This window comes from Pyxicephalus adspersus, chromosome 7, assembly GCF_032062135.1.
Source record: "Pyxicephalus adspersus chromosome 7, UCB_Pads_2.0, whole genome shotgun sequence".
NCBI classification, from domain to species: domain Eukaryota; kingdom Metazoa; phylum Chordata; class Amphibia; order Anura; family Pyxicephalidae; genus Pyxicephalus; species Pyxicephalus adspersus.
The window spans coordinates 4,247,063-4,263,269 of NC_092864.1; the positions used below are offsets into that span (position 1 = coordinate 4,247,063).

At 43.1% G+C, this 16,207-nt stretch overlaps 1 protein-coding gene across 1 annotated transcript in view; it reads left to right on the forward strand.

The window, feature by feature from the left end:
* The window catches only part of HSD3B7 (hydroxy-delta-5-steroid dehydrogenase, 3 beta- and steroid delta-isomerase 7), a 27,085-nt gene extending 18,465 nt beyond the window's left edge, over positions 1–8,620 (forward strand). Inside the window, exons 3-7 of the mRNA XM_072417146.1 lie at positions 237–392; positions 2,218–2,326; positions 2,479–2,578; positions 5,062–5,224; positions 5,341–8,620. Coding sequence (XP_072273247.1) covers positions 237–392; positions 2,218–2,326; positions 2,479–2,578; positions 5,062–5,224; positions 5,341–5,762 — 950 coding nt within the window. The 3' untranslated portion in view covers positions 5,763–8,620. The remainder of the gene's footprint in view (positions 1–236; positions 393–2,217; positions 2,327–2,478; positions 2,579–5,061; positions 5,225–5,340) is intronic.
* The last annotated feature ends 7,587 nt before the right edge of the window (positions 8,621–16,207 follow it).

The window sequence follows — 16,207 nt, forward strand, 5'->3', positions numbered from 1 at the left end:
ATGAGGTATAAACACAAAAAGCACCGGTTGCATGGGATTTACAGGCTGCTCTTTGCTGCCCCTTGTGTCAGATCCTCATAATGCACCTCTTCCCTGCCTCCTATAATGGATAACGCTCATACAGCATGAGGATAGAGGAGAGGGTGACACACACTGCATTGTGTTCAGTCTATTGGTTAAATACTTCTGTAGTTATTTTTATCATTATTTTGAGTAATCTCCATTTCTTCTCTCAGACAAAATAAAAGTCAAGCTGGTCTCTGGAGATATCTCTTCGTACGATGATGTCCGGGGGGTCCTGAGCGGGTGCCACCTGGTCATACAGACGGCAAGTCTTGTGGATGTTTGGGGACGGGTACCACGGAGCAAAATCACTGAAGTCAATGTGACCGGTAAGTGGAGGCAATTAAAGGTATTTAAAGGAAATTCGGAATGGTGGAGGGGCCGGGTTCATGAATTGCCCCAGCTGATATACCCCTATGTGTGCCATTGCCCTATGTGAAAATTGCCCCTGTATTTCTTTGATCTAGCTCCGCCCCCTCTGCCAGCACAGGCACACTCATTGGTGTGTAACTGGTAAGAGGATGCTGCACTCACCTGTCCTCACACCCTGAAACAGATCATGTGATCTATGCTGCCAAAGCATCGGATCACATGATTGCAATTGTCCATTTGTGTCAGGTATGGGGTATTTTTTTTGATCTGCTCATGCGTGCCTTGGGTACATGGGCGTATACGTATGCTCGGTTGGGATCTCTAGTGGTGGCTGTGATCGTTATATTCATTTCTTTCAGTTGTATCTGGGAGCCGCAGTTTTCCCCTCTGTGATTTCCCTCCAGACACAGACATGAAAAACATTCCAAATTCATCTTTTTAATATGGGGATTTCCACTGCGCTGTTCCAAGAATATAATTTATTCCTGTCGTCTGTGCCTGAAATAGAAATAGACCAGGAGGGTGCCCGGCCCACGCATAGGAGGAGAGGGGGCAAAGGGCCGGACAATGATCTCTGTTGGGCTGGGGACTGTAAGGTAGAAAAGGTGCAGCACAGCATTTAGCCCTGAGTATCATGCACAAGGGTAGTATGAATTCTGCACCATGCAATGTACAGCTCAGCCTATGGAATGTCCTGCCAGGAAATGTGCAGAGTATAGGTGGTGCAGGTCCAGAACATGTAACCTACAGCACAGTGTACATAATGCAAGAGTCCAGAGGATGTAATGTATAGCTGCAGCATATTAGTAAATAAAATGTACAGCTCAGCCTATGGAATGTCCTGCTCAGAGTATACCAGGAAACGTGCAGTATAGGTGGTGCATGTCCAGAAAATGTAACGTACAGCAGTGTATGGAGTGTAACGGTCCAGAGAATGTATAGCTGCAGCATATGGAATGTACAGCACAGTAAATGTACAGAAATTGAATGTACAGTGGAATGCATGGAGTATGTCAGCCCACAGTCCCCTATGAGCATCACAAGTCTTACACACAGCTGGTGATTCTATATTGTGGAAATTTTCTGCTCCCAAACATTCTATATCTCCTGGGGGCGCTGTCTGGTTTTCTTTGCCTTGATTGTCATTTAGTTATTTCTTCCCACACTTTATGGAGGAGGCTGAGAATATTTGTTACATGGAGTGAGTTATCCGATCACCAGGCTGCGTCTCTGTGAATCCAGCTGTCTGAATATGACAATCGTCCCCCTACGAGTGTGATGGGGTGCAGGCGGTGCCCCATTTGTCATATTTATCTGTCTGGTTCTGTTCCCAATCTCTGGCTGTTTTGACATTGGCCCATTGGAGAACCAGGGGCCCCAGTGCTTTCCCCCATAATTATTTTTTTCTCGGTCTTATAGGGGGTCACAGGCAGCGATCTTCCCTCTGGAGGCTCCCTGGTAAGAACGCTCTGCTTTCCAGGAGCTCTTCTTCTTGTTTCCTCTAGTGGGCAGTGTTGGTCCACAGTCCAACCCTAGAGGAAACCTCTCCAATCTCACTATTGGTCTATTATGGTCCAATGAGACACCGACTGGTCTGTTATGGTCCAATGAGACACCCACTGTCCACAGGTCCACCCTCCCCAGTGAAGTCTCTGGAGGTGAACAGCCCCACCAAACTGGGTCCTTGAAGTGGTATGATTGTCGTAGCTGGGGCCCCTGTACATCCTCCTGCTAGGGTTGTCTTATAGATGACCTCTATCTAACTCTCTTTTGGGTTTACAGGAACAGAGAATGTTCTGAGGGCATGTGAGGAGGAGGGCATCCAATACCTGGTCTACACCAGCAGCATGGAGGTGGTGGGGCCAAATATCCATGGAGATCCATTCTTCAGGTGAGTGACACCAATGGGATTACTGAAGGCGGCTGAAATCCTCATTTCACCTCCATCTAACCCTAAACACGTTTTTCTATTTTTCCAAAAAGAACTCTGCTGACCCCTATCTGTACAATGATTGTAACTGTTTTATTTATTTGTGGCTCCAGGGGTAACGAGGACACGGAATACAATGTGTACCATGACCAGGCCTACCCACTGAGCAAATCCAAAGCTGAGAAGATTGTCCTGGAGGCCAATGGGAGGAAGGTGAGTAACGCTGCAATGTCTTTAGGTGGCTCCATAAGTCAGAGTATATAGGAAGGGGCACTGAGCAGCCAATCAAACGTCACCATATTGTAGCCGGATCAGTTACTGAGCTTGGTGCACTTATTGGGGATTATTTATTAAAGCAGCAAGGAGTCTCAAAATAGTAAAACTATGAGTAAAACTATTTGTATAATTGTTTAGGACAAAAAAGTGAAGCCATGTTGTTTTAATTCGCTCAATCATCAGTAAAAATACCCCCACCACACCTGTGCATATGATTAGGTAATAAAAGTAAATTTCATGTTATCCTAACTTCCCAATATTACTAAGTGAACTTTCATAAATCAAATCCACTGAAGGTGTCTGAATGCAGCAAACCTAGCATAAGGCGCCATACAGAAAGTAAATTATTCTTTCCAGCAAGTCACTGGTTACCTGATCAGAGAATATGCAGAACTACCAGCCAATGGCGCCCTCTAGTGGTCACAATACATAATGCATGGTAAACATATTCTACAGGGGTGACATCATTACCTGATCATTGAACATTTTATGTGATTGATATATTTTTTATATATTTATATTTTAATTAAGATAAATCAAATTGTGTCTGTGAAAGATAATGCAGACATGGTGAAGGCCATATAAGGTGACAGGCAGGGCTGCATTTCTTAAATGGTTACCTAGGCCCTGGCTTGGGGTGCTATGACCACTACTGGGGGGCGTTACAACATCTCTGGGTAGAACTCGCTGCTGCTGGCCAATAAGCACAGGAAGTACAAAGTGAAAGGGATTATACTGAGGTCACAGTGCAGAGATCTGTGGCCTCCCTGCACCCTTTTTCTCCACCCTCTCTCTCTTCTTTCCCTTCCTCTCTCTCCCTTTTTCCCTCCTTCTCCCTATCCTTTCCCTGTTTCCCCTCCCCATGCCTCCATCTTCTCCACCTCTTACTCTCTCCCCTCTCCCTTTTCTTCCCCTCCCTCTTCTATTCTTTCTTTCCCCTCTTCATCTCTATCCTCTCTTTTTTCCCTTCCCTTTCTCCCTTGATCCCCTTTTTTTCTCCTCTCTCCTTCTTCTTACCTCTCTCTCTTCTCCATCCTTCTTTTTGCCCTGCTCTCCTGCTCTTTCTCCTCTCACTCCCCCTCCACTCTTCTCTCCCTCTTTCTGCCCTCTCGTTGTCTCTCTACCCTCTCCCTTTATCCTTTCCCTCGTTTTCCACTTTTCCTTACTCTCTCCATTCTCCTCCAATCCTTCTATATCTGCTCTTTCCATCTATCTCTTACACTGCTCCCTATCCCTCTCTTTTTCTTTATTTACATGGAACAGCTTCCATGGCGTGGTTTGTGTCTGCCACCATCAAAGGCTGTTTTCTGGATGGGAAGGGGGAAAAACAAGCTAGCTGGCCTAGGGGAGCAATAAATATAAATCCATCAATGGTGACAGCTAATTGCCCCATCGACTGAAGAGAGTATAGTAAACCATCATACATGCTTAGACTCTCCTCCCTTCTAAATTGCCCCATATTCAAACCTTGTACAGGGTCCCGGGTTAAGGACGTCCAACATACGGACGACTCCTAGATATGAACGGGGCTTCCCTGCTCGCTGTGTGCAGGACAGAGGCTTGAAGGGGGAGGGGGTGGTTCGCATTACTTGCAGAAGGAATCTTTTGCTAAATACAGCTGAGGTTGTGGGTGATCTCAGGAGGGTGAGCTCTTTCTGCAACCTCTTGTAACTCTTTAATGACTGAGACAAACTCTGCAGTTGTTTCTTTTTGCATATCAAAGCACAGCTTGCCCCAAAAGTTAATGAATGTCTAGGCTCCATAAAGTTTTTTTTTTTCTTTGTTTGTGATTAACTTACAGTGAGCATTTTATACAGTAACTGACACCGCGCTGCCTAATATGCTGAGACAAACATCTAGTTGCATTTATTAAAATAATGTACCTGTTCCCACTTACATACAAACTCAGCTTAAGAACAAATCTACAGTCCCTCTCTCATATGTAACCCGGGGATTACCTGTTGTTCCATTTTTTTGATACTTACCAACCAGCTGCTCTAACGCCCCCCCTTCCCATCTGCCAGTCATAGAACAGAGCCACGTATGGGGGGTCACATAGCTACCGTCACCTAACCAATCTGTCATTAACTCTGCCCTAACACTGCCTGATGACAGTGACCATGTGACCCCAAAGTCTCCTGTTGGACTAGAAGCCAATGGGGAGCTGGAGGTGCTGGTATCTAAGTAGCCCAAGGCAAAGAATTTTATATTACACACAGGTAGGTTGGGGGGCCATAGGGGTTAGGGGAAATGTATATCTGCTAAAAAATAAAAAACAAAGAATTTTAGGGGATTTTATTTTCATCATATGAGAAGTTCTAAAGATGAGTACTGACTGGAGGCGAATGTTAGGTGCTTGGTGAAGGTTTACCGTACAGGATGGCCCACATGTATTCACTTCGCTTGTGTTGTTCCTACAGATAAAGGATGGGAAAGCGCTGTACACCTGCTCCCTACGGCCCACGGGAATATACGGCGAAGGCCACACCCTAATGAGACAGTTCTACCAACAAGGGCTGCGGACAGGACGCCGAATGTTCAGAGCAATCCCCTCTTCCACAGAACACGGGAGAGTTTACGTAGGTGAGGAACATTATCATGGAGAGAAAAGCAGAGATCTTGCTGGTGTTAAAGTTTCTTTATAACTTTAGAACCACAACCAGTGTACAAATCTGTGTCCTTTTCTTCCTCTCCTCTAGGTAACGTGGCATGGATGCACGTCCTCGCAGCCCGCCAACTGCAGGAGCGGCCAAACGACTTGGGTGGTCAGGTCTATTTCTGCTATGACGACTCCCCTTACAAGAGCTATGAGGATTTCAACATGGAGTTCCTGAGCTCCTGCGGCTTCCGCATGATTGGATCGCGACCGCTGGTCCCTTACTTCCTTCTTTACTTCATTGCCCTCCTTAACGTCCTCCTGCAGTGGCTCCTGCACCCATTCTGCACCTACGCCCCCATCCTCAACCCTTACACCTTGTCTGTGGCTAGCACCACCTTCACCGTCCAGACTGATAAGGCCGAGAAGCACTTTGGCTACCGACCCCTCTTTAGCTGGGAGGAGAGCAAGCGGCGCACCATAGCCTGGGTAAAAAGCTTCGAGGGGGACACCAAAGACCGATAACGGCACATTGGTGCATGTGAAACATCGAACCACCCAAGGGGTGATCTTCCACCCACAATGGAACCGATATAGATGATTGCAGCCACCAAAAGGCACAATACAAGACATTCCAGATTCACTTTAATCATTTCGAAACCCATTCCGTTATATCACACACAACACTATGATCACAACTAGATCACAATGACCGCTACCCCTCCCCCCACCACCACTTCCACATTCCTCCTCATAGGGTCAATGATAGTTTGCAGTGTTGAAGTCAGAGTAAAACATGGAGGAAATCACTTTTCATTGTAACATTTAGGATGCCACTGGCAATGAATGAAGAATGAATAGTTAGCTAGATGGGCCAACCCACAGCACACCAATTGATGACATTACTGCTGGGGAACCATCCAATGACAAATGGGTATTTTACAAGAGGTGGTAGGTTGACCTTTCAAACATCTGGGGAATTACCTTTTATGGCAAACAGGCATGGGCATGTAAAGTGGGGCCCCGTTACGGTAATTGTGACCCCATTACGGTAATTGGGGCCATGGGGGTTCATGGCAACTGCCCAGTGTACCCACCTACTACAACCCTGACCCTGATGGCAAGTTCCTTCTCCACTGAATGTATAATTTTCAGCATTTGCCTTTTTGTCACGTACCATTTCTTTAGATACTGATTAGCTAGTACATAGTTGACTGGCTGCCTTGGCCATCCATTGGCTTTCCATTTGACCCCAATCTTATCGGGCAGACCAAGAGGGTCTTACTTCTTCCAGGTCAGTGACTTTTGTAGCCAAACAATAGAAATGACAGGTGGTCTTTAAAAGATGAATTTAGCAGTGGAAGCCTCCATGGTTTACTCTGCACCAGTTTACTTTAAGGGCAGGTCATTTGATGAAGTTTCCATGGTTGAATATTCTTATATTACTCCTATTATGCTGCTGCTATAGACTTTCCAAAGAAGTATTTAGCATTTTAGTATTATTATGTTCAACTTTTTCAAAGTTATTCTTATAGTCCGAATTTAAAGGCAATAATACCATGTAGTGCCTCCATTGGGCCACTAGATGGGGCTTAGTATGGCTTTAAGAATGCTCCATTACACAGCACCACCTACAGGCCAGGACCAAACATAGCAGTCTGATCCATGCTGATATCAGAGCAATATGCTACATTTATTAATACATTTATTATTACATATTTAGTTTCCATATTTAGAGGTGAAATAAAGCTGAATGCATTGCATTTATTTCTCTATAGAACACTGACACATAAGCAGTGACCGGCACGTAGAATGGAATATAATAATAAATACAATGTATCTGTTTCCATTTCACCTCTTTTACAGAAATATTTCAGATATTTTGCAGTTTATTTGTATTATGGAATATTTATTGTGATTTATTTAATTAACTCTGATGTGCAATATTTAAAGGGACAGCACTGAACGGCACGCCATGCACAGCTCATTGTTATTCTGGGCAATTATTCTTTGCCTTATAGAAGAGCCAATCAATGGGAAAAAAACATTTCTCATGGCGAATTTAGCTTGACTTTAGCTTCTAGGGATTTCTTTCATAAGGATTTGATTCTCTAGAGCAGGGGAGATCGCAAGGACAACGCGAGTAGATCGCGGAGCCCTTACTTTCAATATAAACTCTACCGCGCATAGAGTTATTAAGTCCAGTATTTTATCGTTAGATCATTTTGACTTGTCATTTTAAAAGTAGCTCACAAGCCAAAAAAGTGTGATCCTGCTCCAGAGGGTGACTTCCCATTGCTGATTTCCACCCCTTTATACCCTTCCAGTATTTCCTGGCTCTCAAGGGCCAGACCCTTCCCAATATGTACAAAGCTGCTATCTAAGTTTGCAAACATTTCTCTATCTGCCACACCGCCTGACATACACCTGAACTCTGTATGTTGATCACATTGGGCCTGATTTATTAAAGCTCTCCAAGACTGAAGATGGTAGACTATCATGGGGGAACCTGGGTGATCCAGTAAACCTGGAATGGATTTCTTAAAAGATTTGCCAGGTTCTACTACCGGTATGATGGTCTGTCACCGGTCTTGGAAAGTTTTATTATCAGGGTCTATTTGTTTAGTAAGTTTTGGATAGAATGAGAAAGGGGTTCTTCTTTCATTTTATATCTAAAACAAAAAAAAAAATGACTGTACATGCACTTTAAGCTCCTCCTATTGTCAGCCGTTTCAGCTGGTGTGCAGGGTAGATATGGAATTTAGTATCATATAGCATTACTTACTATACAACCTACAATCTGTATATATTATATGATAAACTGTGGTTCTTACATTTTGGAGAAACCAGCACCAAAGTAAAGGGAAATGAAGGTGAGGTTGGAAGTTTTATAAGGGACACAAAAGGTGTAGCCATGGGTACTACAGTGGGTCATTTGCAGCTAAGATTCCAGTTATAAATGGATGCTAAATTATAGCTGATTATGTCAATTGCAAAATCTAAGAAAGTTCCCAGTTCTGCTCACTTGCTGCAAGTATCATCAGGCTTGTTCCTATAGCATTACTATGAAGGATGGAGCAGAAGTAACTTGGAATAAGACACAGAGCTCTGTAACTCCATCCATAGCTGGAATTTAACATTTGGGTGGATTGATCCAGCGGAAGGCTTCGCCATTATGGATATTTATAGTTACCCCGGATATATAAAGAGCGCGTCCTATGTATACAAGTGCACAATAACACCCAGGTGAGGGGCTGACCGCATCCGGCGGCCAATAACACTGTTATCGTGATGTTTACAGTAAATATGGTGAGATTAAGAGATGAAATGTAAAGAGATTTCGGGTAATTTATTTTTAATTACAAATAAATTATATTATTATATCTGTGTCTGGTGTCAGTGACTGGGGGGGAGTTCTTTTTCGGTTTAATATTTTCCTAACTTTTCCTGGTGAAATCTGTTAATCCGCAATTATAGTTTAAGAGAAAGGTTTACTTCGTGGACACCCCGCCCCATCGTGTTCGCTCCTTCCCTCTGTTCTCCTTTAGTCTTGCCTTCTTCCTTTCCACTCCTTCCCTCCCTTCTTCTCTTATCATCTTCCCTCCATCTGCTTCCACTTTCCTGTCTTTCTTCTCCTCACCTTCTTCATTTTGTATTCTCTCCGCTCATCCTTTCATCTTCCTTCCTTCTCCCTACTTTTTATTTTTTTTTATCCCCCCTCCTCCTCTCTTTGTTCACCTCTCTTACCTTTATTTATCTCTCCATTACATTTCTTTACTTATCTCCTCTCCTTTCTGCTCCCTATTACCTTTCTTTACTTCCATTATAACCAGACTTTCCCCTCATCTTCCTCCTTTTCTTTTTCCTTCCATTTTCTCTCCTCACCTATACTTTTCTTTCCTTCTCTTTCCTCCTTTTCTCCAACTCCTCTATCTCTTTTTTTCACTTATCCTCTTCCTAGCCCTTTTCTTTTTTTCTCTTTCAGTCCTCTTCATTTTTCATTCTCTTTTTATCCCTTTTTCTTCATTCTCTTTTTCTCTCCCTACTCCCTCCTTTTAATTTTTTTCTTTTATTTTTCCTCTCCGCTCCTCTTTATTTCCTCTCTGTGTTACCTTTATTTACTCTTCTCCTCTTCTTTCATTTCTCCTCCTTACATTTTCTCTCCTCGCCCCTACTCTTTCTTTCATTTCCTCTTTATCTCTTTTTTTTCACTTTTCCTCTCCTTTCCCACTTATCCTAAACTTTTTTCTTTTTTAATCTCCTTTCCTCTTCATTTTTCATTCTCTCCTCTCATCCATTTCCCCACACACACATTTTTTTTATTCTCCTCCCCTTCTCTTTTTTACTTGTCTCCTCTCCTCTATTCCAAGACTTCTCCCCCTCCTCTTTCGTTCTTCCTCTTTGCATTTTCTCAACTCACCTTTTCTCTTTTTTTCCTACCTCCTCCTCTCCCTCATCTATCCTCATCCTCTATCATTTTTTCTCCTCTCCTCATCTGTCCTTCCTTCTTCCTCATTTTGTTCACACTTTCCCCTTTTCACCATCCGAGCTTTCTTTTCTCTTCTCCTAACCTCTATACTATCTGTACTAGTCTTTCTTTTCCTATTTTATTCTGTCTCTTCTTCTCTCCTTCCTTTTACCTATTTCTTTCCCTCTCCCTTCCTCTCTGCCTTTCATTCTGCCTAATCTTTATTTCTTTCCTTCCTCCTATTCTTTCATGTTCTTCTTTCCCCCCTTCTCGACACATCTAATCTCTTCTCTCTGTGATCTCCTTTCCTTCTCTTTCCTCCTCCCTGAATTGCTGTGTATGTTTTATCTCTGTATCAGGCCCTAGACATAACAAGCAGCTGGATTGTTGATTTCCCCAATGTTTATCTTTAAGCCCAATCATTACATATGCAATGGTGACATCATGCCGTCACTGAGAGCTCTGCAATCAGAAATCAGACTTATCACAGCTCCATCTCGCGGCTACACCGGTGGCACCATTGTGGAGGAAGATGATTGGCTATCGCAAACAGCTAACTGCAGCAATGAGCAAGTCAGAAAATTCATAGACATCAGCAGCTGGATTTACATCCTATTACTGAATAGTTAAAAGCAGCAGCAAAAATAGTATTCTGTCTGCCTGTCTGTGGCTTCAATATTTTCCTAAACATGCCAGCCAGGACATAGAAAATACAGAACAGAAAACCAGCTTTCATATTTCAAAGCAGTGCTGATATGGATGCGCCAATGCACTAGAAGTTCTCAAAGCAAAACCAAAAACTCTGCAGCTACTTCAAAGTGAATAAAAAATCAAAGTATGAAAAGCTCCTCCACAACACGTAACCGTTAATTTGTTCCTAACCTTTAATCTAACCACCAAAGCGAACTTGTTGCCATTACCTCCTTCCCCGATCATTTAACCCTTGTTCTCTTTTGACCTGTGCTAGGAGCTTCTGCATTGGTATCATGTAGGTTCTGTGCCAAACTCATGGGGTACCAGGCGAAGTTGCCTTGACCCTTGTTTTATGTCTCGAGCTTGAGAAGCTGAAGATTTGTCTGCATCCTAAAATCTGTATTGACTGCACTCCTATCCCGGTTGGCTCTAGGTGGTTGAGGTTGGGCTTATGGTTTTCTGTAGATGTTGTACATATACACCAATCTGTACACAGACACCACCGCTGGGTACTGGTAAAGAACATGGATTGATGGTAGGATAAGAAGGTGCTGTTTATGGGGGAAGAGGGGTGGCACACTTCCTCGCTAAAGAGTAATCGTCTGACAGAGTTCTAACTCTGGGTGTGCCTCTGCTACCAAGTTTTATCCGTTTCGTCCATCCCGCCAGCCAATCAGAAAAAAGCCTCTTAACCATCTCTGGCTGTTTAGCTAGCTCAGACACAGCACTCAGTGTTCATGCAATGTGTCTCCACTGGTGCCAAACCCCTAGCTTCTGAGCTAGTTCCTGTACACCTCTTGGTAATTCAGCCTTTGCCTCTGTCCAGCTCCTGTGTTAACCCCTTGTTGCCCAGTGTGTTGTTTTTTTAGCCTATTCCTTTGTGCTGTTCCAGTGTTCCTCTCTGTCTGTGGATATTTCTGTGTCACCTGTCCCTCCTGTTACTTCTAGTGTGTCTGCAGTGGCCCATGTGCTACTGGTGTTTATTTCCTGGATCCCTGGTATTTGACCACTGGCTTGTGACTAGACCTCCTTTGCTTGCTGTCTGACCCTGGCCTTCCTCGACTATGGCAGTAACCAGCAGCACAACATCCTCACCACTAGAGGCTCTGGAAAAGACCTGGTTACTGCTTAGACTTTGCGTCTTGGCCCTTCTCAGGGCTCACACCATTTCAGTACAAGCCATAGCACCCCCTAGTGGCCCTGTTTCCCCTAGCGTGACAGTTTGCCGAACGCCAAATACACCCTCCCAAACCTCAGCAGACCCCAACCAACTACTTGCCCAGAGACTTGACGCCCAGGAAGCTACCCAAGTCCAGGTGCTCCGGTCAGCTTCATTCTTTCGCTGCTCGCCTGGATCAGCTGCTGGTCTTCTCCAGTGTACCTGCTAAACCACCAGCCCACGTTGTCTCGGTGGCCTCTGCACGTCACCTGCCACCCCCACAGCGGTTTCTTGGGGACCCCAAGACCTGCTGTGGCTTCATCAACCAGTGCAGTATCCATTATGAGCTTCAACCACAAAATTTTCCCACATAACCAGCAGCACAACATTCTCATCAATAGAGGCTCTGGAGAAGAACTGGTTGCCACTTCTGCCAGACTCTGCGCCTTGGCATATTTTAGGGCTCACACAACTATTGTGCAAGCGGAAGTGCCCCCTAGTGGCCCTGGCTCCCATAGCCTGACAAGGGGCACACTGCGGGTATGGTGGAAACAGGTGTACAGCTCATGAAATCCAGTGCAGGGATGATGGGAACTACTCATAATGGGCATAGCAGGTGTAAGGACCCAGGAACTCAGTGTAGGGATGGAGCCCACTGTAATGAGAACAGGAGGTTTATACAGACCTGGAAACACAGCAGGGGAATAATGGGATCCTCTTGTAATGGGTATAGCACGTGTACGGACCCAGGAAGTCAGTGTATGGATAGTCGGAGTCCCTTGTAATGAGCAAAGGAGGTTTATACAGACCTGGGAACACAGCATGGGGATGATGGGATCCTCTTGTAATGGGCATAACAGGTGTACGGACCCAGGAACTCAGTGTAGGGATAGTCGGAGCCCCTTGTAATGAGCAAAGGAGGTTTACAGACCTGGAAACACAGCATGGGGATGATGGGATCCTCTAATAATGGTCCCAGCAGGTGTACAGACCTGGAAACACAGTCACTGCTAAAGGGTTTTACTCTCCTAAATGTACCAAATGCTGAAATGCTGCCCCAAGTGTGCACCCGTTCCAAACTTCAGGTGTAACAAAAGTCTCTTCTGATCCATGCAGCAATGCCACGTCCCATGCTGGAGGTAAGTGACATTAAAGAAACAAAGTTTTTAGTCAAAGTGCTCTAGGAACTTGTGAATTTGTGCCCAGTGCCTCATCCTCTCCCAGTGACCCCAAGCCATGAAATCAAGTACCAATTTGGCTGCCAATTTTGGTAGCTGGCTTCCGAGTCTGCTTGCACATTCTCCCCAGGTAACGTATGACCTTATACTGGTGGTCAATGAGATAAGAGACCCCTACCCCCAGGTAGTCAGAGACAGAAGGGCTTCTTGCAGTTCTGATCAGTGAGAAGAATTATTCTTGTTTTATCAACTAGTGGTAGGAATTCTCCTTATGTTATTGGTCAGTGAGATTAATGATCTTCATGATAGTGGTCAATGGGAAGTATGATCCATAAAGTAGTGGTCTGTGGGAGAAATGGCCCTTACAGTATTGGTTAAGGAGAAGGATACTCTCCTAACAGATACCTCGGCACAATATTAAATGACAGTGGTTGCTTATCTGACAGCCAGAATGGCTGATTGCCCAATGTACTCCTAGAAACTTTTCTTGGGACCCAGATTGAGAATGGCTACTCGAACCCTTCCCTGTTTTATGAAAATTAAAAAAGTTTTGATTGGGCTGGAACTAGACTTATATCGAAAAAAATGAGCACCTCCATGGGGTTTTTATTGCTATCAGTGTCTGCATTCGGGAATAAGCAAAACCCTAAAACAATAACCATAACAGTTCATGTGACCATTATAGAAAGTTTGGATTTCCTATCACTTTCTACCCAAAACAACAAACAGAGACAGTTGCTCTCCCTAGCAAGGACACAGATGGAAATCAAAATCCAAAAGAAGTTCTCACCCTTCTGCTCCATCCGTACAAAAAAGTTTTCTTTTTTAGTTATAACATTTTTTTAATATATTTTACATGGTGCTAAGTCTCTCCAGACAAGCCATTGACTTGAATCTTAGTGGTGACCATGGTGTCCATCTTCTTAAGTATGGTCCCACCATACCATATCCCCCCTCCCATTGTGTGCTACTTTCCCCACCTCTTAGATTGTAAGCTCTTCTGGGCAGGGTCCTCTCCTCCTCCTGTGTCACTGTCTGTGTCTGTCTGTCATTTGCAACCCCTATTTAATGTACAGCACTGCATAATATGTTGGCGTTATATAAATCCTATTTAATATTAATAATCATCCTTCATCTACTATTCATAACAAAGATAGCCCTGCAATCTACTGAAACAAATGTGTAGAACTTTGTGTTAAAACTTTAAGATGTGATATAAGGGGTCTCCTTACCATCAGAACATAAAAGAGAACCTGTGCATCTCCAAAACGTCGGTCAAGCTTTTATGGAACCACATTAAAAATACTCTTTTGGCAGATTGTGTGCAGGATTTGTTAGCAGTGGCACCAGTGTTGGCTGAGCATCCATCATAGTTGGGAGATTAGAAATGAAGGAGTTTTAACTAAGATGGGAGACTTTTCCCGCCTTTCCTGACCACCACCCATCAGGTCAGAAAGTCAAAGAAATTCCTCTCCAAAGAGGACATCAATATAAACCCCCTACCCAATCCATCAAATGTGGAGCTCCACTCCAAGGTTTTTGCATAAAAGCCGGACTAGAAGTGAAGGTAGCCACTAAATCTGATTTCATTGTTCTCCCCGGCGCACCACCCAGGTGTAGTTCCTGATAAATTGGGTCACAATACAGGGGGCGCCACCCGCCTACAGCCTCCTCCCACCCAGCCAGAAAACTCCTAGACAGAACACTGGGTTTTTATCTGTGTGTGAATCACAGCAGCATCTTACACGTTTCAGGAGCCCACCAATTCCCCTTCATCAGGGATTGTAGGTGCAGAATAAACCATTAATAGGACACCGGGACTGGGATAAAATTATTCAATTAATCTAATAAAATGTAGAAAGGTTTGGTGAGATGGTGCCCCAAGGTTTGTAAAATTGGTAATTTCTCATTATTTCCTGTCCTGTACACGCAACAAGAAGGGGTCTCCGTACCATCAGAACATAAAAGAGGATATTATGAGGAAATCATTTAGAATTGGAAAAAATGGAATTTTACAATAATTTTCCAGAGACAAAATTTACCCAAATGAATCTCCCCAATCTGGACTCAAAATACATGACCTAAATGAAGTTAGAAATTATTAATTTTGTAATACATTTTACTTTTTAGAAATCAATAAATTAATTTTGGTATTTCATGGTCTTCTTCAAAATTAATTTTCTAATTATTAAAAATAACATCTTTTTACTTATTTTTTAAATTATTTTCTTTTACTATCATAATTTTAAATTGGTCAGCAACAAATGTAGTGTCCATAACCTCTATTCATTATATATTATATTGTTTCTGGATGCTAACTTTTATTTTATTTTAATATAACCATCATCTTATTGTATCCAGTTATTTTATTAGGTTTTCACCCAAGATTTACCTAACTTTGATCCAAAATTCAAACATTTTCCCCATTGTATTCAATTAGAAAATAAATCCTGAATAAAAGTTGATTCAGTCATTTCCTAAATGAATCCAATGTAAAAAATGTAAATGGGCAGGTGGCTTAAAAAAACAACCTGGGACATGTTCCCACAAACCCCCTCCCTCCCCCCAACACACCCAGCAATGATATGTTTAAGGGATTTGCAAACAAGTTAAAAAACTTAAGCTTATAAAAGTGGGTTAAAGTTATTATTTTTATGTTGATTTAGGAAAAAACACACACCAATGTTTCACTTGTGACATGTTCCCACCTGTCTTCTCCACTTCTCTAGCAATTGATAACAATACAATGTTCAGGGGATTGTAATTACCTCTATTTATATTAGCTCCATTTTTACAAGAGGGAATCTGACATTCCCTAAAACTTTCCTTGGTGGAAATCAATTACTACCATTGAAACATAATTCCCCCCAGGGAATGTCAGATTCCCTGTTTTATAAATAGAGCCCATTAAATGTCATCTAAATAGTGGAAATTAGATTTATTTATTATAAGGAGAACATCACCATGTAACCATGACCCTTACAATAAATTCCACCCAAGAGATGTCATTTCCTACTGTGATTTGGCACCTTTTAACCAGTTTATTTCTTTCTTTGTTAGCTAAGAAATGTAATATAGATTGTAAGCTCCTTTGGCTGGGATCCTCTCCTTCTCCAGTGTTTGTTTGTATCTGTCAGTCATTTGCAACCCCTAGTGATTGTACAGCGCAGCGGAATATGTTGCCGATATATAAATACAGAATAAGAATAATAATACAGGTAGTCCCAGGGTTAATGACATCCAACATACAGACGACTCCTAGATACGAACGGGGCTTACCTGCTCGCCCTGTGCAGGACGGAGGCATGAAGGGGGGAGGGGGCAGTTTACATGACTTGCTGAAGAAATCCTTTGCTAAATACAGCTGAGGTTGTAGGTGATCTTAGGGGGTGAACTCTTTTTGCAGCCTCTTGTAACTCTTTAATGACCAAGACGAATTCAGCAGCTGTTTCTTTTTGCATATCAAAGCACA